This window comes from Erpetoichthys calabaricus, chromosome 9, assembly GCF_900747795.2.
Source record: "Erpetoichthys calabaricus chromosome 9, fErpCal1.3, whole genome shotgun sequence".
Classification (NCBI taxonomy): domain Eukaryota; kingdom Metazoa; phylum Chordata; class Cladistia; order Polypteriformes; family Polypteridae; genus Erpetoichthys; species Erpetoichthys calabaricus.
In genome coordinates, this window is record NC_041402.2 from 64,462,781 (window position 1) to 64,488,488 (window position 25,708).

The following is a 25,708-nucleotide window of genomic DNA, read 5'->3' on the forward strand; positions in this document are numbered from 1 at the left end:
TTTTTTTATCCATTTATCTTTTAAAAATGATCATTTTCAACTCTTGCCACATATTGCCAGCTGTTTCTTGATTGGCACACTCCTGAACATCGTTTTCTCTGTTGTGGCTTTGTCTGAATAATTTCTGTGACTGACTTGTTTAAAATAAGCCATTATAAGAAGAATTGGGGTCCCAGCCTAGGTAATCCCTGTTTGATAAGATAAAAAAGTTAATGATAGGAATCGACAAAAAAGGAAGGATTGCTTGCTGTTTTTCTTCACTTGTCTGTGAGCTGTTTTTCTAAAGTTTTCCCAAGGATGTCCACTGGTTGAAAGAGTTACAGTAGTCTCCCGGTCTGGGGTGACCTTAAAACATGGAGACTGGAGGAGGTGGAGCTTGGATAGATTGAATAAAATGCCATTCAGATCTAAGCGAGATTTCCATTAAATGATTACAGAATGTGGGTGTTACCCCAGAAACAGTACAACTTCCTTTACCTTCAAAATGGTTCCCATAAGGCATTCATCAGACTCATATATGCAACACCTGCTGAAGGCTGAAAAGTCGTTTTTGCACATGGTTAACTCCAAGGATTTCTCGGTACTTTTGCTCCATCCACTTTTTTTTTTGACATAGAAATGCTTCACCATAGTATGATGTTACCTCCAGCAAGCTTTATAGTTGGAGTACTGTTCTCTGAAAGATGAGTGGTGTTAGGAATTCATCAAATTAAATGTTACAGTTCAGCCATGAAATATCCATTTTTGTTTGAATCAGACAGTAAGTTCTTCTTCTATTTGGTGTTCAACCCAGGCTTATGACTTCCGCAAGCTGTAGTTGAGATATGATATGATGATTTTTTTCAACATACATTTTTCACTTGTAGTTGAGCCCAGTTTTGTGAAGCACAAGGTGTAATTATTATCTTATGCACCGTTTTCCTTCATCACAGGTATGAACGACTAAGTTCGCTCACAGTTGCCACAGGCTTGTGGATGACTTCCTGAACTTCTCCTTTCTTGTGTGGATACTTAGGTTTATAGTATTCATCATTTTGTCTTTTTTAATTTTTTGCTTATAATGTGCTTTCCTCTGGGGCTTTGAATGCTTTGGAATTTTTATTGCCTACCCCTAATTGGAGCTTTTCAATAACCTTTTCCTAGATTTGCTTTAAAAGTCCTTTTGTCTTCGTGATATTCTTTAAGAGCTGTGCTTACCAGCTGTTGTGCTTTGTAGAGAAGTATTTATTTTTAAACTGAATTCACGTGTAACTCCATAATTGCACATAAACATTCTCATTTAGTCCTGTTATGTGACTTCTTTTGTGTGATCAAATGTTCATTGGAATTTTAATAACAATAATATACAAAAGATAGCAGTCAAAAAGCTTTCCGTAAAATAAGAAATAAATGATAAGAAGCAATGATGACTATCAGTATGTCTTATTCTATGTCTTCCTGATTTGTCAATAAAACATGTAGGTCAATAATATAATTTAAAAAAATACCTCGCTGTAACATAACAAAAAATAAAAACAAATTAAAGAGTTTCTGACAGCTGTATAAACTGGTTGTCAATATGCAGAGAAGAATGGAACAGATCTGAAAAACTCCCCAAACATCTCCCTAGAACTTGGATTTTAACCAGCGTCAGTAAGAAGAGTCCAGCAGAGCTGAATTACTCATTAACTGATCCATGTTTTTCATTTTGTTTTGTAAATATAATTATACTAAAGCATTATGAGAAAAAAAATTTTGAATTGAAATATTTGGTGGCACTTTTAATTAACATTAGTGTTATAATTTTGAACATTTGTTTTGCGCTCACCTTCCTCATGTGCTTCATGGTGTTGTTTTTTGTTTTCTTTTCAATTGCCACTAAGCATGTAAAGCCATGGCCATCAGGAAGTTGCCTGAAGCTGTTCTTTACTACAATACTGCATTAGCTCCATGATGGTTGTGAAAAGTCAAGCAAAATAACACCTTTTATTGGCTAACTAAAAAGATTACAATATGCAAGCTTTCGAGGCAACTCAGGCCCCTTCTTCAGGCAAGATATAGTTGCATACCAAAATTCAGCAACAGCAATGCTGAGTGATACAGATACTAAGCACAATCTAGCAAACATTTTAAGAACATAAGAAATTAGACAAACTAGACAGGAGACCACTCGGTCCATCAAGTTTGTTTGTTTAGCTAATAGCTAAACAATGTGCTGGTATCTCATTCATATACAGTACATTTAAAAGGCTGTGCTGGTTTGAATCCTGTAAATGCCAGAAGTGACTCTACTCCATTGGGCCCTTGAGCAAGACCCTTAACCTGCCGTCCTGGGTATGACGTTAATCTGCAACCAGCCCTGCAAACAGGTCCCCCAACTTATAGGGAAAACTCTGGGGTTGTTGGCAAGATTAGCACGCCAGCCACTGTAAAAAATCTCACACTGTTCCAGTGTGGTGCTGAGGTGTCACCTGCTGTACTCGGGTCTCAATCCTGGTGGTCTGTCATGTGGTGGGTGCGGCAATGTACTATCATCACATGCTCCCAACCTCCTCCTAAAGGTTAAAGGCTTCTGCTTTAGCTTCATGTCTCGGAAGATTGTTCCTTAACTTGCAATTTCAAGTGTTAGAATTTCGGCGTACAGCAACTGAAATGTTTTCACATCTCATGGCTGCTTTATTTGTTCTTTAAAAAGTAGCAGGACAATTTCATTTGTTAAATGCATTTGTGGAAAACGTGAATTTTTTTTGCTTTTTGCTAAAATATTTGTCCTAAAATGTTAAATCACTAGCTTTCCTTTGTGTCAGTGTTCTGATTGCCTAAATGCAGTATTATAATATATGCACTGTCTTCATGATTACAATTCCTGTTATGGCCATAAAGTCTTGGGGAGACCCAGCAAGTTGTGCTTTTTCTCTCCACTTGTAGACAACCCCTCTTATAACAAAGAATTTTGGCAGGTGGACACCTTCAATAAAACTGATCCCCCCCAAAAAATATAGAATTTTCTGTCATTTTCCGGCGTTCCCATCTATTGTATTTCTCATGCACAGCATCTGTCAAGTGTAAGGAGTCTTTATTTTTTAAACCCCCTGCACTACAGCTATATTTTGTTTTCCTGTCCCTTCTTTTGTTCCACATTATTAACATAACACCATCTCTAAAACTCGAAACATGCCCCTTTTTCAAGTCTAACATGTCCATTATTATGAGTTACCTCCCGTGTAAACAGGCATAGCAAAAAAATAATATACTGTTGAAACACTAGACCAAATCTGTAATGACTACTTTAACCTTAAAACATCACAATATCATAGATGACTTAAGGACAACATAGTGGTCTAGTTACTGTCTGCCATAAGAAAAGCGAATCGGCCTCCAGGTTAAACATCTTGATTTAGAATGCACTTGTAAGAGCACATCTCAAACAATGAAGAGTTTTATTTTCTGGTTCAGAATAAAGATACTGTCTCTTATAGCTAGATATACTCCAGGTTATGATTTAAAAGGAAAGATCAAAGAAAATGAATCTAATAATTCAGAGCAAATAAAGAGCAAGGGAGCATTAAGATAAGATTTTCAAAATAATGCGTTCAACCAAATACAAAAATACAACTTGGAAGCTTATTAAGTAATGTTGGATTTGCTCAGATGCTAGAAATGATAGCTTTTTGAAAAAAAAAAAAAGAAATAATTTCCCACATAGTGCTGAAGACTTTAACTCATGGACTGAATAAGCTTTAGTGTTAATAAGCATTCCTGTATTTAAATATTCATGTGAGAATATTTATACATTTATACAGAGTATTTTAGCATGCATTGATTATACTAGCTTTGTGATTTTGGGGCTCGGTGATATTCTTTGTCCAAGAAATCTGCTTTGTCATTGTTGAACATTCTACTAACATTTTACAGTTTTTCCATATTGAGAGCCATTTCTCTATTTTCTGTCATGAAGTCGACAACTCCAAATTGCTGGCATGCCATGCAAGGTTGGTTCCTCCTGCCTTGCACCTGCTGCTGTCAGGATAGGCTCTGCTCCTAGTAAAATGAATTAGGCAAGTTTGAGAATTCAATCTTATGATTTGTGTTTTGTGTCCTTACAGCCTTTGAGTGTAGTGTGGTATCTCATGTTACTTGTGGGTATAAAGTTAGGGCCTTTTGAAAAAATGAAGTATGGAGGAAAACTACAAGTGACACAGTATATCTATTCTTTAGAGTGACCTAACTCATTAAAGTGACTCAAGTCTAGAAAACAAAGGTAATATTTTGGAAGAAGCTGAAAGGATCTGAGAAGAATATCTACATTGTCTTACAAAAATCAACATGTTTAATTTAAACTGTGATCTGTATGCATCAGATGTTACCAAAAGCATTCTATCAATAGCAACCAATAGCAATAGTAAGCAATAGCATTCAATCAGGATCCAATTTTGGAATGTAAATGAGCCTAATATGTGGTTGAAACTATAGTTTTGCCAATTAGTGCTTCTTGTCACTGAATTTCTTTTATCCATTTATCATTTAAAAAACTCGTGCCATATTTTGCCAGCTGTTTCATTACTGGCACACTCCAGAACATTCTTATTGTTTTCTCTATTGTGGCTTTGGCTGAATAATTTCTGTGTCTGTCTTGTGTAAAATAAGTCATTATAATAAATAATTGTGGTCCCAGCCTAGATAAATACACACTTCCAAAAGATAACAACTACAAAAAAATCATCCTTCAGAGTTTTTGGTTTCATACGAATTACTTATGGACAACCTGCTCCTTTTGACTTTGTAAAATGTCAAGCTTTTTGTGGTTCCCCCAAATTTTTGCCTTATAGACCAGTAAAACACATTTGTAGGCAATTTTTTGGTCCTATTCTGTGCAGGAAATTATACCCTTACTAGCTGTGTAAGCCCATGCTGTAAAGAGCACGTAGAGAATGTCAGAGAAACGTAGAGATGTCAGGTAATTGGAAGGAACTACTTTGGACATCTCTCTCCTAGGAGGTTTTGTGTTGCTGACATGCTTGCATTGTTTGTGCATTAGTGGCTAAGCGACTGTTTTTCTTTGGAGGTTTCCTTTTGCCGGCATGCTCGCCTCGCTTGTGTATTAGCAGCAAGAGGAAAAGTAAAAGGGATACCATTTTGCCGATGTGCTTGTCTCACTTCTGTATTAGCCGCTAAGCGAGTGACTCTTTCTTCGGAGGTTTCGTTTTGCTGATGTGTTGGCCTCGCTTGTGTATCCTCGTTGGTGGAGCCCTTACCCCGACTCCACCTCTCACGTCTGGGCCGGTCAGACACACACACTTCCACACCTAGACATTTATATATAAGATGATAGAGAGTAAACCAATAGATAGATAGATAGATAGATAGATAGATAGATAGATAGATAGATAGATAGATAGATAGATAGATAGATAGATAGATAGATAGATAGATAGATAGATAGATAGATAGATAGATAGATACTTTATTAATCCCAATGGGAAATTAGTTGTCTTTAGCTAAAATGATCAGAAATACTTGAGGTTGTGCATGCCAAATCAGCAGAGCCCAGGGGTTCATCCTCTTAATGAGATATGAGGGGTCACAGTTATTTCTTTTCCCAAAACTTTGAAAAAAATGCTATTTCGATGTTGCTGACCATAAGTATAATATTTTTGATATCTTATTTTTTTACATGTGGTTCTAGGCTAAAATTTTTTAAACATAAGTATGTAGGGTATTGTTTTTGACAATTTCAATGTCAGTGACTGCAGTGGGCTGGCACCCTGCCCGGGGTTTGTTTCCTGCCTTGCGCCCTGTGTTAGCTGGGATTGGCTCCAGCAGACCTCCGTGACCCTGTAGTTAGGATATAGCGGGTTGGATAATGGATGGATGGATGTTGTTTTTACTTTTTGGTCCTTCACTAAGGAACTAGCCCTCTGTGAATCTCAATCAGAGGGTGAAAAATAACACATTTATTTTACAATCGAGAATATTAAAAATAACACATTTATTTTACTCACCCCCAACACGAACTGTTCACACTTCTACCCTCAGGCAGGAGTTATAGAAGTATAAAATGCATATCTTCCAGGCTAAAGAACTCTTTCTTTCCCAAGGCCAGTAGACTCCTAAATAACTGACTGGAGTTTATAACCATGGTTCACCTCATTCTATCTACCTCACACAACTGTAACTGTATTTCACTTGTCCATCACACACCTACCTTCACATTACACTTTATACTTCTGTTTTTATACTTTACGCTGCCTCTGTTACTTATTATCTGTCTGCTACTTATTATTGATGTTTACCTTTATATGTTGGTTTTGTCATTTGGTGTGGACAGCAAAGAAAGAATTTCATTGTACAGGGAAACATGTTTCCTTACTGTGCATATAACAATAAACTTTGAACTTGAACTTGAACAATTCTTGTTTATTATGTACTTCTACCCTATGAAGTAAATCATTACATATTTTATAAACACCCTGATTTAGGGTGGCTTGTGTTAATTCAGACTTTTTTTTTTACTATGGTCCCTTAATCTACTTTATATATGAAACCATTTTCTAAAACAAAATTGCAGTAATATTTCCTGTTTCCTGTTCCTGGAGTCCTGCATGAGAATACAACATGAGATCCAGTGAAAGGGTGTAGAGTATAAGTATAGCTGTACATACTGTACTTTTTCTTCTCTACCTTTATCTTTTATGACCTTTTTTCTTTCTACAAGCTGCTAATATAAGGTGTAGCTGTATGGTAAACCTTTAAGAGGAAACATTTTAAGTCATTTCAAACCTGTAGATTTCCAAATTTACATGAATTTTCTACAGCAGAGATCACATTAGTAGTAAAGTGCAGGTGCATCATGTCCCGGTCTTTTATAGTACACAGTAAAACTGAAGAGATGCATTATGCATTTCCACAGAGTAGTTCCTGTGGTGATATTAAGCACTGTAAACAATGCTGTACCATATTGCACAAACTCTAATTATATAATGCAAGTGCACTTCAATCAAGGTATAAGAGCTGTTAGCATTTGTCATTGGTTGATTAAAACAATAGTTGGAATTTTGGTCTCCTTCTTATAATATTGTAATAAAGCTATGGGATGATATTAGGATACATGAATTAAATTAGATTAATGCCCCCATTATTGGGGAATGAGGTGGTGGGGCAATCATTAGACATGGTACCAGATTATCAATGAGTATGTACTGAAAATAGGAGAGAGTTTTTAGTGACTGAGTCTAATTGAACACAAAGCACTTCACAGCCGAACATAACCTCACCGCATCCAATGTCACTCCTTAACCACTTACTAGGGGCTTTGGCTAAAGAGTAACCTCCAAAACCAAACTGAAATCCAGGACCACTGCTTCTTACAGTGTTGCTCTACTAATTCATGATTAAACCAAACCTATTAGAGTGTCCTCACTGATCTGCCTCTTACTGCTATGAACCAAACAGCATCTATATTATTGACACCTATAGTGAAAATAATCAGGTAAGCATTTACCACGTTAGAAAACAAATAAATAGATAAACCCATCGAGACTACTTGTACTGTCTCATTGCGTCTAGGCATGCAGTGTGGTTTAGTGGCTAAGGAACTGATCTGTAAATCAGAAAGTGGCCATCTCTGCCCATTCTCTCAGCGTGCGACCTAACTAAAAAACAAATAAATAAATATGCAGACCTGTGCACAAGTGTCTAGGAATCATTTCCAATGTAAAATTCAGGTTGTCTGTGAGCACCACATGAAATAAGTAAAAACACTTGCAGTAAAGCCAACACATGACCTGAATATGAGTGAAAATGTGTAATGAGGATGGATTTAGATTAAAAAGCACCTACATAACAGTATTAATAAATGAAACAAGTTTTAAGTAATTATTCATACTTATTAAAATCAGACAGTAAAACTCTGAAAAGTTTCATAAATATCTTCAAAAGAGAATGTGTATACAGGTATAGTTGTAAAAAGATTGTGCTTAAACACTCGTCTAGCACACTGAAATAACTAAAAGATAAAACTGTTGGTTATTGTAGAACACAGCAGGATCAAAATGGAGGCAAAAAAATGACATACTGTAACATAACATTCTCATACCTGCTAATTCTAGTTTAGGATTACAAGGAGCTGCAACCAATCTTGGCAGCACCTCATTTCTGGCAGAAGGCAGCCCTGGACAGAATGCCAGTCCATCTCAATGCAAGAAGTAGCTATTCTGCAAACACTTGCATTTAAAGCAATAATCAGTTTTCATTATCACCATTATGCCTCTAAAGTAAGCAGGCAATAACATATCTTCTTTCACTTTCCACATATTGTGCAAAAGGTAACGTTCAATCTTTTAATATGATACAAACAGAACTATTTGTTTGAATATCCCTATAATATAGGCCTGGCACTTTGGCCTATGCCTCATATTGACTTACATTTTATTTCTAACCCTTTTATTGTAAAATTATCATGGTTCCACATATTCCAGTGGTCCCTAACTCAGACATTATCTATGCGGAGTCTGCATGTTCTCCACAATAATCTGTGGGTTTCCCAGACTTCTTCTTACATCCCCAAAGGCTTGCTGCATGACTCCAAGTATCTCCCTGTATGATTGCATATGTGTTTGTGTGTGGAAGAGTGAATCATACCATGATCTGGGACCCTGTCCAGGGCTGCAGTCCCTCTGATCCATTAATTTTTTTTTATATGTATATGAAAAATAATAAAATAGTATCATACTCCTTTGGAAGAGTACACTTTTAAATATATATTGTCATATCCCAGCAGCTTTGTACATGTTACAGTAACCAACCAGTCCATTGCAGAGCATATTAACTCACACCCTTGCTCAATAATACTGGGAGTAACAGTTACCAGTCAACCTAATGTTCATGTCTTTAAAATATCTAAGGAAAACCTGAGCACCTGGAGAAAAGGAGGAAAAACAGAAAAACATCCAGACATGGTTTGAATGTGGAATCTCTGCACAGATAGAGACCAAGACAGAATTTGATCCTCAGATCTCTAGAACTGTGAGGTGTAATTGTAACCCAGTGCTAACGTGCTGCACAATTGTTGTTCATCTTTTCATAATTACTGTAAATATTCTTACTCAACCATCAAGAAAATGCAATATATCTTAAATAAAGAGCATTAAAACGTTGTTTTGTTTTTCTTAAAAGTTCGCCTAGCCTTGTTTAATCAGAACATCTTGACATGTCATTTGGTATTTTAAAGAGATGGCCTTTGTACTAAGGAGGAGAATGAATTTAAGGCATCGGCTTTTACAGCAGTTCGTTTTTTACATGAGACAAGGCAGGCGACTAGACCTTCATACGCGTCTCATGTCACCTCAGTTGTATGTTTATATCTGTTTGTAAAGATACTGTATTTGTCTGATCCCCTGTCAGGTTGTCTGTGAAATGAATGCTTGTGGTGTCTTGAACAATTCTGAGCAATTCATTTAATTAAATTAAAAAGTGCAAGATATCATGATCACCTTTATAGAGATGGCTACCCTCTACTCAGTGAGGTATCTTTATATCTGTCTCAAATGCTTTTTTTTTTTTGCATGGCATTTTGTACATCATAAAGAATGAAAACTGAATGGTACTTAGTGAATGAGTGGGCCTATAAAGGTATCAGCCCCAAGTTATTTATTGTTGGTGAGATGAAAATCACCAGATCAAGTGTAAGTGAGTGTGGCCTTGTTTAAGGAATAGATAATTTTGTAAATCTTTGCACTTATAGCTCTGCATCTATGGATAGTTTCCAATCTAAAATGCAGTTTAACATAAAGACTAAAACAGAGGTCTAATTTTTGCCATTTTTAATGATGTGTGTGTTGCCTTTGCAAATCCTAGAAAGTGGGTCGTATTGGTTTTCCAATAATAGTACTCTTGGGGTATACTGAATTAAAAAATAAATGATAATAATCATTTGACAAGGGAATAATAATTCTGCATGTACTGTTATTGAATTCTACAAAATCCCATATGCTTATTCTAGGATAATCAAATATTGCATCCATTCATCAATTTTCTGAACTCACATTATCCATTTTGGGACACTGGAAAATATAGTGCTTTTCCATCCATCCATATTCTAACTAGTTTTCCACTTAACAGTCACAGAGAAATGGTTCTTATATGGACAACACTGAGCATAACCAATTATGAATAGAGCACCAGCCAGTCTTAGGGTGCACTTACACACACACACACATACACACTCACAAACTCTTTCCAAGGCTTACATATCCTGGGTCAGTTTAGAGATGCCAGTTGATGTGCAGATCTTTGAGATGTGGGAGAAAAACCAGAGTGCCAGAAGGAAAGCTGATACAGGGAGAACATAAAAACACCACAAAGGCAGTGCAAGGTACGTGATTTGAACTCAGGAGGTCCAAGACAGCAATAGTAATCTTTGTGCCATCCAAAGTGGTAATTATTGTTCCATAATGTATATCTACTCCATTAAAAATTGCTTTATTCCCTCACCCAGACATTATCTATGTGGAGTCTGCATGTTCTCCTTAACTGTCTGTGAGTTTCCCAGACTTCTCCTCACATCCTTAAAGCCTTGCGGGAGAACTCCAAATATTTCCCTATATGACTGTGTATGTGTTTGTGCATGCATGAGTAAATCCTACCATGGCCTGGGACCCTATCCAGGGCTGTGGTCCCTCTGAATCTTTCATTTTTTAATATTTAGATAAAAAATAATGCAATAGTATCATGATCCTTTGGAATGGTATATTTTTAAATATGTACTTTCAAGTAACAGTGAATGTAACCCAGACAGTTCATTTCAGGTAATTTTGGATGATTTCAAATGCACATGAACAGCAGGCAAGTTGTAGAAACTGCAGGAGTTTTAAAAGGTGATATAGAAACAACTGAATTATCATTTTTCTGACCTGCAATATTATGTGAAGACTAGTGTCGCTACAGCTTTAATGTTGCATGATGCACAGTCAGACATCAGCTATTTGCTTTGCTAACTGGAGATATAGTGTTAGCTTGTCAACGTCTGGCTTACTTGTGTGGTAACAACCTGTAGTGTAGCGTCAAAATGTTTCTCACTACTTCAGGATCTGTCTTTGAGCTGTTGAATTGCTAAACTTCACTAAATAAGACAGCTGTTTCAATAAGCATGTGCTGTCATCCACAGTGGGTATTGGTAGCATTTTAGCTGGGAGAAAGGTACAACAATTTGAATTGCTAGTGCTAGGAGATTTAGGCTTTCACAACTCTGCTAAATTGCATTTCTAAGTTGAAATGTTGTGTGTAGCCCTGAATTCATCAAATGCTACCAAAATCCTCAAAGGTAAATTGCTGTGTCTGAAAATTTTAAAGCGTCATTGACGTACCGTTTACAGCAAGTTATATTTTTTAGCAGATCCAGTACTTGGAAAGGTGTTGCTGCAGAGCTGGTTAGTAGTACAGGATGAGGACAACTCACTGTCTCCTGCTGTGTCCTTTTTATAGCAAAGGCTTTAATAGTGCAATATATCTCCGTACTTATCTGAGTGTTCCCTTATTGTCTAATGTTCAGGGTACTGAAACATTATGCAATGCCACATAAAAGCCCAATGTTAAAAAGCAAGTTTTAACCCAAGAGCCTCTCATACAGTGCAAGTCAAGTACTTTTAATTATATATGCTCACATAGAGCATACCTGTCAACAAAGCTATTATGCTCACTAATCATTGTACCTATAATGACCCAAGAAACCATATTTTATATTTATTTTCACAAGAAGTATGCAATCTTTTCCCAGGGCTAGGAAAAATGATGTTAGGCAGAGCAATGTAACCATCATGAATTCTATGTATAGCCATGTTATTTTAGTTGGATGGCTCAAACCCTGTGTGCTGATGAAATACACAGTTTTTGTTAGCATTTTGAGTACTTTGCCAAAGGGAACCTTTTTGATTACTAGTGTAATGCTGTATTGTCACCAATGCAGCATATGTCTTCCCCTGTATCTCCAGATCAGCACAGTTTTTCATTGCTTATCTCTGGCACTTGGATTCTAGTCCTTTTCAGGGCACTGTCACTGTATCTGATGATGGTCTTGTTTCTTACCACATGCCAAAGTTGTGCATGTTGCAGTTAGGCCCATAGGTATTTGGGCAGTGATACAATTTTCATAATTTTTGCCATGTGTGCCACCACAATGGATTTGAAATTAAGTAATCAAGATGTGTTTGGAGTATAGCCTTACAATTTTAATACAAAGGGTTCCACAAAAACATTGTATGAGCCATTTAGAAAAGACAGTCATTTTTATACATGGTCGCCCCATTTTCAAGGGTTCAAAAGTATTAGGACAAACTAACATACTGTATATAGTCACGTATAAGTCTGGTCTTGAAACCCGAAAAATCGATCATAAAATCAGACCCCGACTTATACACCTGTTCACAAATGCGACACTTACATTTTTTTACATCTTCTTTCCTCCTCCAACCTCACATTAGTTTACCAATGCAGTTACCAATTTTCTCGCCACTTCAACGACGATAAATTTACATCCAGCTTCATATTTTTTTCTGATTGAACGCTCCATCACAGATAAGGGATCCTCTTATGATAAAGGTGTATGAGAGTGTGAGATACAAAAAACACAAATCAGTGCAAACATTGCTTCGGTTATATTACCGTGTGGTTACATAGGCACAATACATAGAAAAAAAGGCAGTGTGCTCCGTGGTTACTCTCACAGGTTGGCGTTAGCATATCATAATCTCTTGGACCAATAGTGTGAGTTTTCCGCATTCGAATTATATAACCGACATTATAAAATACCAGAAATTATATGGTAAAATCAAGTCCCGACGTATCTGCAGGAGAACCTATTCATGAGTATATACAGTAATCATGAATATAAAGATCATTTTCAATACTTGGTTGAAAGTCTTTTCCAGTCAATGACTGCCTGAAGTCTGGAACCCATTGTCATCTTCAGGTGCTGGATTTCCATTTAAGTTATACTTTGCCTTTACTGCAGCTTTCTTCAGGTGCTGCATGTTCACTGGACTTTCTGCCTTCAGTTTTGTCTTCACCAAGTGAAATTGCATGTCCAGTTGGGTTGAGGTTAGTTGATTGACTAGGTCATTGAAAATGATTCCAGGTCTTTGCCTTGAAAAGCCCTTGGTTCCCTTGTCTCGGTATGTTGTGGCTCATTGTTCATCTGTACCGTAAAGCGTTGTCCTATCAGTTTTGCAGCTTTGTCTGAATCTGAGCACACCGTATAGCCCTATACACTTTAGAAACCATCCTGCTACTTCTGTCAGCAGTTATAGCATCAATAAACACCAGTGACCCACTTCCATTGACAGTCACGCGTGCCCTTGCCATAACTTGGCCTTTACAATGTTTCGCAGATGATGTAGTATGCTACAGATCATGAGCCGCTCTTTCTCTTCTCCATACTATTCTCTATCTATCATTCTGGTACATATTGATCTTAGTTTCATTTGTCCAAAGAAAACTGTTCTAAAATTGGACTGCTTTTTTAAAAAATATTTTCTGGTAAAGTTTAATCTGTCCTTCCTATATTTGAGGCTTACCAGTGGTTTTCACCTTGTGGTAAACCCCTCTGTATTTACTTTCGTGAAGTCTCCTCTTGATTGTAGCCTTCAGCAATGATAGGCCTACCTCCCAGAGAGTGTTCTTGTTTTGGCTAAATGTTGTGAAAGGGGTTATATTTTGCCAAGGAAAGAATTCTGCGATCATCCAGCACAGTTGCCTTCCATGGTTGTCCAGGCCTTCTAGTGTTGCTGATCCTCACCAGTGTGTTCCTTCTCTTTAAGAATGTACCATCTGGTTGATTTGACTACTGTTTCTGCTAACTCCCTGATTTGTTTTCTCTGCCTAATGATGGCCTGTTTTTACTTGTATGGACAGCTCTTTGGACCTCATATTGAGAGAACCCAACGACAGCTTCCAAATGCAAAGTCCACACTTGGAATCAACTCCAAACCTTCCACCTGCTTAATACTTAATGAAATAATGAGGGTCCTGCTCATACCTGCCTATGGAACAGCTTGTCAGTCAATTGTCAAACACTTTTGAGCCCCTGGAAATGGGGGACTGTGTATAAAAATGGCAATGATTCCTAAACAATATTTTTTTTACATTTTTTTAAATCCTTTGAATTAATGCTGAAAGCTTACACTTCAATCATGTAATGATTTCTTCACTTCAAATCCATTGTGGTGGCATACAGAGCCAAAAATATGAAAATTGTGTCACTGTCCAAATACTTATGGACTTAACTGTATGTTAGTTGTTGATGTTTAAATGGAGGTTTAAGTTTGGGGGCGGACTCCTGGGCTCATGGACTGCCTCTCTAATAAATTAGGCCGGCTCTGTGGTATAGTGGCTAAGAGTTTGGACCACAAGGTTGTCAGGTCGATACCTTTCAACTCACTGCACGATTATTAGCCTTTCATGTAACCAGTCTGTGCTCCATTTGTAAAAGACATTTTAAAAATTGTACTTTACCCTGCACCTAGGATAAGCATGCCAATCAGCTGTTCAATAATGAACAATAATGAAAAAACAGTAATGATGATTATGGATGGATAGCTGATTTTTGGTTGGATACAAGAGTTTCCTAGGGACTTCAGCAGTACCATCTTTCAAACTGATATTCATACACTGTGATTAAACAATCAGCATGGTAGAACCGTAAATCCGGAGGAGACTTGGATTGTATTTCAAACTGGACATCAGCTTAGATCACGCTGTTCAAACTAAACAATCCAAAAAATCCAATACACAAGAAGCAAACTGTGAAGACAATTTAGGCTTTTAGGTAGAATCAGTTTTCTCATTCTTCTAACTACTTTTCATGAATTCAAAAAATGTTTGGTGTTAGCTTCAACACTGATCAGAACAAATCGAGGGATGTTAAACTAAAAATTTCAAGAGCTGCTTACTTACCACTCTATATAAAGAAAGAGTGGATTGACTAAGTGAAACAAAGTGAACTAAAGGACCTGCACTTTCCATATGATCTAAGAAAAATGAATCTCTTCATTTTAGACTTAAGAAGGCTACTGTATTTGGGCATATAATTCAGGTCTATAAAATTCTCAAAGACTTTAACAAAATTGATTCAGCATTATATCATTTCATTTAAACAGTAAAGCACGTACTAGTGAATATAGGTAAGAAAGCAAACAAAATTTATTAAAAATAGAAACCAGACAAGGGGTGATTGAAATTGGGAGAAAACTAGACAATCATATACCTGTAGTTGAAGTGAATGCCCTGACAACCAATTAGCATGAGGCAGTGGGACAACATGGCTATTAAAAGACTTAAAAAGTTAATGGACTGGACTATACTGCCAACTCCATGATAAGCCTTTTAGCCCTGCAGTGGTGAACTGGACAATTATGTTTGAATAAATAAAGCAGTCCACTGAAAATCGCACCTCAGTATTTACGTACGGTTGAATAGCATTAAAGGGTCTTCAAGTATGCAGGTAAATAAATAAACATTGCATCTGCCAAGAAGTGAATAGCTAATAGTTCTTCCTTGTACTAAATATCACCTTCATCAAACATATTCTGATACACAGAAGCCTGAGGCGTGCAAGATGATGTTCTTGGTTGTGTTACTAGGAACAGAATTAACCACAAATTGTAAGATGCTACCACATATCAGTTTGAAAAAGTGTAATAGGAAGTTATCGTGGCTTTGAGAAACTCCATTTTGACTGTGATATTTATAAAAGTGCTTGGTTAACAGTAAGTAAATGTTACGTGTGACAGGTAGCTGTTGAGCTCCATTCAGAGACGCAATCTTCAATAATTATTGCTGATGCCTTTTTTTCCCTCAAGAGCAGTTAAAGCTGCATCGTGAAATTGGGAATGAGGGGGAATAGTTTCAGGAGAGTAAGGTAAGTTGTTAATTTTTGCTTCAGCTTATGTGCTGTATTTTGCTGCATTGTAAAGGAAACTTAAAACAGTGCCAAAGATAACATTTTATCTAGTTATCTTTCGTGTCATAAACTGTTGTGCAGGATTTGCAAACAAGTGAAAAAATACATAGTTGCTGTTGAACAATGAAAAGACGCAGCTTTACTTTGACACTGGGGTTTTGCTCATTCGTGTTGAAACACCTAAGAGAAGCCTTCTTTCATAAATTGATCTCTCGGTGGTTTTTCTTTCATTATGCAAGATGAAATCACAGTGTGATGGAACCTTTATGTTTCAGCTAATTGTTCTTAGTGCTGTGCCAGCTCAAGTGGACACACGTCAATTTCATGGATTTTTTTTTTTTTTTTATCAGATTCAGAGGTTATTATCAGATAAATTGCTGGCTGGAAATGTGGAGCTGAATTATGAAGAAAAGCCATTTAGGTTTCATTTTGCTGAGTTTTATCGGGCAGGCATTCACATGCCCCCCTTTTTGTATAGAAGAGCATATTGTTTATTTCGACAGCCTGTAAGGTTAATTGTTAAGTTCCAAAGAATTGGTGGTTAATAAATGGTAATCTTTTTGGGGGGGGGGTAATATTCAAAGCTTCTTTACAGTGCAGGTGGAATTTTTAGGATGTTTGAGATCAATCAGAAAAGCTAACTAAAACTGTAAATAATCAAATAATAGTTGCTTTGTTTTGGAGAATAAAACCGTTGCTTTTCTATAAATGGGATCAGGACTTAATTTGCTTGACCAGACTGGAGGGTTAGCTAAGCATGATTATTTTTAAAGCTACTTATTTCCAACCCTCTGCTGCACCTTCAGTGTCAAGAAAATTCTGGGATTAAGTGTAATGTTTCATGTTTGTTAGTGAAATTATAAATACAGTAAGTGTACATCCGTTATAATGTAGCAGTCTCTCAAGATCTAAAGAAATGCCTGAAGATTTGGTATGACATACTTTAATATGGAAATATCCGTTAAGAGTTTGCACTGATATTTAAAAGCATTGTGTCTACATTTTCACTTTTATTGTAGGCTGGTAATTGTACAAGATGCATTATAGCACATAAAGTTTCCAGACTGAAGCACTTAGTAGAAAGGTGGTGGTGGTGGTGGTGGGGAAAGCTATGACGTAATTTGTTTGGATAAAGAAATGTCAGTTGTGTTGATTACACAAGATAAAAAGTACTTGCTCAGCACACTGAAGCTCTGGGCTAAAATGTGAGCATGAAATCCTTGGTTTATTTTTGTAATAATATTTATAGCTGTTTACTGACCCTGAAATGGGTTCACTAGACTTGTCTGGTGTTTTACGCTGCAGTGTGCTTGCCTGTTTAGCTGTGGAGGCGATAAACACTGTTACTTTCCCTCACAGCGCAACATGGCACAGCCGTTTGCACGGAGGCTAAACCGGCATGTGCATCTCAGCTGTAGCTCTCTATGTAAATATCTTAAAAAATGATTGTAGTGGGGGTGCGTGCTCTTCTGTTGATGATGAACTCGTTACATTTTTTATTTATGGCTCTGAGCTTCCGTGCTCTGGCTCAGGTCGTCCAAAGGGCTTGTGCTAAAGCCCATTTTGGGACACTGGGCTCGGGAACTTCCATCACTTAGGCTGGAGCCGGGGTTATCTGCTCCAAATCCTCTGCTGTTCCCCATCCACGGGTTAATTTGTAATATTGAATGGAAGTCTTGCCGAGCTGCTAGTCACATTCCCCTTAAAATTTAATATACCTCGTTAATGCTTAGTTGCAAACACTGAGGGATTTTTATGATTATAATCATGCGTTATAGCACCTAGTACTGTTACTAGGCAGCATACTAATCAGCTTAATGAGATATTACAGCATTTTTTTGTTGACTAAAGCAAAACCCCTTTTATTGTTTCAAAAGCTTGACCCTCAGTTGTGTGGAACAGAGCATTATCCTGTTTAAAAGAAGTAAATGTATTGTAAGTAATTTGAAAACCTTGCTCATAATGTGGACTTTTCTTGTTGAGTATGTCTTTGTATCTTAAAAGAAAGGGTTTTGCTATTGATAAGAATAAGCAGAGCAGTGATTTTTGCCATTATAAATCTGTACCACACTGAAGCTTTGCCGCTCCTCACGTCAGAACCCTACATTTTATTATTTTTGTTTTCTAAATCATTAGTTCATGGCTTCACAGGCAAACATTTTTATTTGTGGATTTCCATCTTACCAAGCAGTATGTCAAAGCCAACCCTCAAAAATGTTTTATTGAGATTTCTGGAAATAACACCCCTACACAATGCACTGATAATGAATGACACATGGCAGTGTATACTCTGTCATTGCTATACTAGTGTAGCAGAATTAGAACTTCATTGTTACAGAAGAAGGAATGTATCAGTCAAGTGTAATTTGTCCCAATTAAAGGTGCAATGTCCCACATGATTGTTAAATAGTTTTTAAATTCGGAAGTTATCTCCTTATGGCCCATGGTAAAAATAACAGATCTGTAGGGATTTTTTTTTTCTTGTAAAGCGGAGCACTGTAACAAAAGCACCATGTGGGAAAAAAAGGTAATTTCCATTTTTAATTTCTATTCGGTTCCCTGAGTTATGAAGCTTGTAGATGACATTCATAACCTCCGGATCCTGTAAGCATTGGTAAGAGGGCATCTGCTTAATTAGCATCTTAAGTACATGTAGTCTGCTATCTATCTATCTATCTATCTATCTATCTATCTATCTATCTATCTATCTATCTATCTATCTATCTATCTATCTATCTATCTATCTATCTATCTATCTATCTATCTATTGTGCCTTTTAATCAATCTATTAGAAGTATCACAGTTTATTTTTTTACTAAAGTTTGTTAAAATTCATTGGTACACAAACTAAGGAACTGCCGTTAACTGAAAAAAAGAAAAAGAGTCATATCTTAAGCATATCTTAATGACTAATCTTTGTCAAAAGTTAAATTTCTCTTTGATTTGTTTTGCCACAGACATATAGTATCTGGTTAAGAAAGTGAAGTGACTGTAGCTTTAGAGGCTGTTAGAAGCCCAACAAATGCTGCTTATAGTGGGATGTTTTAAATTAAAAGAAAAGTCTGATCTTCTTTCTGAGATGTGACGTAGTGCTCTTTTTTTGACAGCCACGCCACTTTATATGTCTTAACAGCTTAAGTAACAATTACCCCATTTGTTATGTTATATAGTCACTTGCCTTTTATGAAGAGGGTTTGATAATGACTTGATTATGCTGTTGCTACAGTGCAGAATGTCCCCCCTTCTCTGTATCTCCACAAGGTAACCACTGATGTGAGATATGACTGTAGGTTAGCAGGCCGCCCAATACTCTCTGGGAACAGAATGGGATAAAAGAATAAGCATACATTGAGATGGACTTCTGTCCGAAATGGATCTACCTTAGCATGGTCAAAAACTCAAAGGCTTATGTTAATCTTCAGTCCTCTGTGTTCCAGAGAGTGAGAATTTGCAATGTTCTTAAATATTTTGCATTTTACTGTTGGGGTGTTATGTGCCATTAGACTGGAACTCTTGCTTTGTTAAAGCTTAACTGTTGGCATTGAATTACAGCATTTGCTATCAGTCTTCAGCTTTCTTCCTTTTTTATATGACCTTTCTAAGTCAGAATTATTTGATCATTTGTGCTAAAGTTTTGTTTTTCTTCATTATGTAGTACTAGCTGTGTAAGCCCGTGCTGTAAAAAGCACGGGTGTCCTAGAAACTATTGAAATCGTCAGAAAAAAAAATGAAATGTAGAGATGTCAGGTAATTGAAAGGAACTACTCTGGACATCTCTCTCCTAGGAGAATTCGTTTTACTGGTGTGCTCACATCGCTTGTGCATTAGCGGCAGGAGGAAAAGTAAAAGGGATACCGTTTTGCCGATGTTAGCGGCTAAGCGACTTTGTCTTTCTTCTGAGGTTTTGTTTTTCTGACGTGCTGGCCTCGCTTGTGTTATTAGCAGCGAAGAGAGTTTTTGTTTCCTCAGAGGCAGAGCCCTTATCCAGACTCCACCTCTCACTTCTGCGCCGGACAGAAACACACACTTCCACGTATAGACGTTTATATATAAGATATGTAGTATCTTAGAATGTGCCGAAGTGTAAGTCCTTGTGACTGCTAGTTTTCTTTTCAAACCAGAAGCAGATTTTATAGTTAATTGCGTTCCATGTTTTTGGCTTTTTTTGATGGCTTAGTTTTACTCTTCATCTGTGAGGTTGTGCGTCCACACCAGATTGTGTTTTACTTCTTTAACAAAGTAAAGGAATTTACTTTAAGGTCATTAGTTTAAATACAGAGACCCTTAACCTTTCTTGATTTATTTTGGCTTACCTTCATTTCTTTTATTATTTACTTTTTCCCTCTTAAATTTTAAAAATAGCCATGAGTGAATAATGGCGGACATGGGTGGAACTAACAAAGCATCCAACCAAAGAGTCACCAGTGGTCTCTCATTAACAGCTGTGTTAGTTCATCGTCAAGTGAGTTGTTGTAAAAAGAGAAATTGTTAATGATCAGCTTTTTTGAAATACGTCATATCCTCTGTCATTAATTTCTTTGTTCCTTTATAAACTAGTTTTTCCAGTAAAAGGTTCTAGGGGATGGAATGTCTTCAGGCAACATTCGGCATAAGGCAGAAACGATTGCTGGGCAGGGTACCAGCCTGTTGAATTGTATAGTTCTACTATATTTGTTAAGTAAAAGCAGCCTTGTTAATAAATAATCTCACTTAAAGGCAGTTGATTATTTAATTGGTCTAAACAAACAAAGAGTACTTGAAGTTAAGAGTTGCAAATTGTTGTTGCTGGAATAAAAACTCTTTAAATGTCCATGTATTATTTGAACCTTTGTCAGCCATTGCTATCATCAGTCTGTCAGGGGCATTTGAGGTGCATGTAATCTTATCAAACTGGTTGTGTTCCTGAACTACTAAGAAGAGGGCATTTGTGTGTGTAATATTAGTAACAACTGTTTATGCAATAGTTACATGTGAGAGGGAATAATAAAAGAACTATGAAAATGAAAAACATAATTATAACACTGACCAAAAATTGCACTCAGTATTAAAAAGAAATCATCAGTGTATGTTGGTATATTCATAAATCATCTCTCTCATTCTGTAATATTTCTACTCTGAGACGTTTCTTCAGATACCCTTGCCTATGCAAATAGCACATCAGGCTACAGTTAAACAAAATCTCAGTCAGTGTTGTTTCAGACTATAAATTAAGTTGTTAACAATTTAGTGGATGCCTTTTATATTGGAAAAAAAAATCTGAAACTTTCCTTTCATACTAGTAGATATTTCATCTGGGCTGAAAGTTTTTTTGTTATACTGTAGCTGTGTTCAGAATGTTCTTTGCTGGTTCTATTTTGTATGAGCAAATACTCAATTTTCATTTTATTTTTTTTATCCTCATTTTTTTCCTCCATAGTTGATTTGTCTCTCTTTGCTAAGATGATGAAAATGGAACCAATGAAAACCATGGTTCAAACTGAGATTTGTGAGCAATTGTGTATATGCTCTATAGGCTTTGGCAAGTGGAAGTTTGTTACCAGATTACATGGTGAATCCAAATGTGTAAAGTCTACATGTGGCTTGGCTTTTTACATAACATATATGTTTTTGTTTTGATTTCTTTCAGAATGGAAGAAACGAGTCTGTGCCTTGGAGTGTCTTCAGCAGTGCCTGAAGCGGATGCCTGTCTTAGCAGCAGTGTACTTAATGGACAATATCCGATAAGTCAGAAATTGCACCAACTGACTACTCAGCTAGGTCATGCTTTCCCTGATCTGCAAAACAGACAGATCCCTGAAGAAAAAGCTGCTACACCACTGGATGAAAAGAGCCACCTGGCAATGGCCAGCCAACCCATAAGCAGTCAGATGGCTTTGCTAGCCAACCAGCTCAACCGAGATATCGATGCCAGTCTGAGTATGAATGGCAGAGTGGATCTGCAGCAGTTCCTAAATGGACAAAACTTGGGCATTATGTCTCAAATGAATGACATTGAAGATGATGCCAGAAAGAACAGAAAGTACCCTTGCCCTCTTTGTGGAAAACGTTTTCGTTTTAACAGTATTCTGTCCCTACACATGCGCACCCACACTGGGGAGAAACCCTTCAAGTGTCCATACTGTGATCATCGGGCTGCCCAGAAAGGAAACCTGAAGATCCACCTTCGTACTCATAAATTGGGTAACTTGGGAAAAGGACGCGGAAGGGTTCGTGAAGAGAACCGTCTTCTTCATGAACTTGAAGAGAGAGCAATCCTAAGAGATAAGCAGATGAAGAACAGCCTCCTTCATCTTAGGCCTGACCTGAAGCAACTGTCCCAGCCGCTACAACAGCAACACCAGCTGCAGCCCATGCAGACTTCACATCAACAACAACAGCAGCAGCTCCACCACCAGATCCCTATCACACCCTGCACCCTTCCAGCACCCACAAGCCATAACAGCTCTGAGAGCTCATCCCATCCAACCCCTTCTCCTAAGCCTGCAGGCATCCAGGAAGAACTGGCAGCCCAGCCCACTGGCTTTCGCTGCACCTTCTGCAAAGGGAAGTTTAAGAAACGTGAGGAGCTCGACCGCCACATAAGGATATTGCACAAACCTTATAAGTGCACCCTGTGTGACTTTGCAGCTTCACAGGAGGAGGATCTAATCAGTCATGTCGAGAAGGCGCATATCACAGCCGAGTCCGCACAGGGTCAGGGCTGCAGTGGAAATGGAGAAAAGCCTGCAAATGAATTTCGTTGTGAGGTGTGCGGTCAGGTCTTTAGTCAAGCCTGGTTTCTGAAAGGTCATATGAGAAAGCACAAGGATTCCTTTGAGCACTGTTGTCAGATTTGTGGGAGGCGCTTTAAGGAACCCTGGTTCCTCAAGAATCACATGAAAGTTCACCTGAATAAGTTATCTATTAAGAATAAATCTTCCACAGACTCTGAGGTGCCAGTATCTATGAACAGCATGGCACAGGAAGCACATGCAAACCTGTACTCGCGGTATATATCGTGCCTACAAAGTGGGTTCCTGTCACCTGACAAAGCAGGATTGAGTGAGCAGAATCAGATTCTAAGCAAGGCAGGGATTGCCATGAAAGAGAAAGAGATGATTGGGAAACTTCTGGCACCGGTTAACAGTGTGGGCCACAGTTTGCCTGAAGGAGAAAAGCGGTCATTGCTAGGCTGCTTGAATTTGGTACCTCCTTTAAAGTCAAGCTGCATGGAACGTTTGCAAGCAGCTGCCAAGGTGGCTGAAATGGACCCACTTAACAGTTACCAGGCTTGGCAGATCATGGCAAGAGGTATGGCTATGGATCAGGCCTTCCTGCCTAAAGAGCAACACCATGGACAGCATGGTCAGGAAGAGAGTCTAACAAATTCTGGTGTTGCATTTGCAAAAGAAAAACGTGACTACTTACTGATGGCAGCTGATAGTTCCAAGCAGAAGCTACACCCTGATGCTCTTCAGTGTGCTAAAAGTGCTAACCTGCTCTCACGCAAAGACGACCCTTTAGATAGCAGCAGGGACTTCATGTCCCACAACTTAGGTCAGAGCCTTGAATTCAGTATTGCTAACATGAAAGAGAAGCCCACTGAGTGTCCTGATTGTGGAAGAGTGTTTAGAACTTACCACCAAGTGGTTGTCCATTCCCGAGTGCACAAAAGGGACCGAAAGCCCGGTGAAGAAGGTATCCATGGGTGCCTAGATGAGCGACGAGGTTCATCAAGTGATCCAGAGTCACAGTCAATCAGCCGATCAACAACTCCCGGATCCTCTAATATCACAGAGGAGAGCGGAGTTGGAGGAGGTCTGTCACAGACAGGAAGTGCCCAGGAAGACAGCCCCCATCCTTCCTCACCATCCTCAGGTAAGATGACCCTATATAACATATGAATTAAATGGTTTTGGTTTCCACAGGAGGAAAACTTTGCTATCTGTTGCACACATTGCAAGTTAGAATGGCAAGACATCTGAAGACCCATGTTCAATATAGACCCAAGCAAAATCTCCAAATGCTTATCAGCTGTCTAGAGTATTTACACATGTCTAAGTTTGGCACGCTCAAACAAACATTGATACCCTGCAGGGTAGGCATGCTGAATTTACACCTGATCAAGGAAATCTTTCTATTCAGATTACATAAATAAGGTTAACTAACTATGTGAAGATCTTACGTTAAAGGGAATAGTATGAAAAAGGTATCTGTTCTGTGATTAAGTGTTTCTCATATTACATTCATTCACTCCTTTACTGGGTCATGGTAATCTGGAACCTATCCCATTAAAATGGAGCATCCCTGAACCGAGGACACACTCAAATCCCTCATACTGAGCAATTTTAGTCTCACTGCTTAGCCTAACATGCATGTCTTTGTAGTGTGGGGAGAGCTGTAGACTCTGGAGAAAATCCACATTAAGAATTAAGCCCAACACTGCGCCACTGTGCCAATCCTTTTAAATAGTCAATTATTATTTGACATACACGAGCGTCTTTCAAAGTGAACATTTCAACTAAGAGCTTTATAAAAAAATATGATGGCATTGTAGTACATGATGACAGCTTTTTAACATTTTCTGCAGAAGTTTTGGCAATGAAGATTTAAATCATTGCTGAAGAATAAGACGATGCATGATATTGAAATTTTATCACAAAAGGATATTACCTTTCAGTTCATACCTTCCTACATTTTCATTTTCCATAATTACCTGTGGAGATGATTTTTTGATAGGAAAAAAAAAGTGCAATCTTGGTCTCTTGCCCATGCTGCTGACAAACTGGAATGTAGCTCACAATTTCTTTCAAGTTTTCAGCAGCTATCACCACTCAACTATGTTCCTATTGTACTTTGGGGGTTTGTAATTTATTTATTTTTTCCCTGTTAGTCTAAGATTTTCCTGCATTGATGGGTATAAAGTTGTAATCTTGTGATACACTGCTTTTTGCCAATGTTAAAAACACTGACTGGGTAGAGAAGATTGGACTCCTGCTGCAGGAGTGAATGAATTCTTTTTGCTGTAATACCTACAGAAAATACTCAGTATTAAAATGGCCAGCTTAATCTACAACTGCTATGCAAATGCACTCCTCAGCCTTGGGTAGTGAGAAAACTGTGCATATGGTAGATGGGTTAAATGATCATCCGTGTTTTTTTCATCAACTGTTTATTCTAAATTATTGTTTATAAACATAGTCAAAGCTTTCTCACAGATATGACCTTATAAAAATCAATGCCATACCTAATTAGTTAGTGAACAGCAGATGATACACTGAGGATTTCCTACACCTGTAAGAAAACCAAGGATCTCTTATTTATGCATTATAAATTAAGCTGCTACAGTTGCACATTTGCTGAAAATAATTTTCATACACCATTGTGTTTCATCTGTTTTAATAGTCTGTCTTATTTACTTTAACACTGTGATATATACCATCAAGCATTCTGTAATGCGTGTTACAGTGTCTTGACAAAGAATGGAAAAAAAAAACGTCAAAGAAATAGAACATCATCAAAGCAAATCAATGAAGAATGTGTTAAAAAGGCTTGAAATCCATACTGTGCATTCCACACATTCTCACAATAGTTACAGACACTAATTAAATATTCTCTGTTTTCACAGTGGCTAGATTCTTTACATTAAAGAAAAAAAAATCTTTTCACAGTATATGATTGCTGTGGCAAGATGGCTTATTTCATATTGCTTGAGCTCTGCCTTCATTCCTCTATGTGGCATGTAGAATTTGGACACATTCAGCATATTTCTCTAACCGTTCAAATATGTAGTGTTAG

At 37.5% G+C, this 25,708-nt stretch overlaps 1 protein-coding gene across 6 annotated transcripts in view; it reads left to right on the top strand.

The window, feature by feature from the left end:
• znf536 (zinc finger protein 536) overlaps positions 1 to 25,708 on the top strand; it is a 496,696-nt gene that overhangs the window by 190,082 nt on the left and 280,906 nt on the right. For all 6 annotated transcript variants that reach the window (XM_051932179.1, XM_051932182.1, XM_051932180.1 and 3 more), the window contains one exon: positions 21,558 to 23,788. In XM_051932179.1, coding sequence (XP_051788139.1) covers positions 21,559 to 23,788 — 2,230 coding nt within the window. In that variant the 5' untranslated portion in view covers position 21,558. The remainder of the gene's footprint in view (positions 1 to 21,557; positions 23,789 to 25,708) is intronic.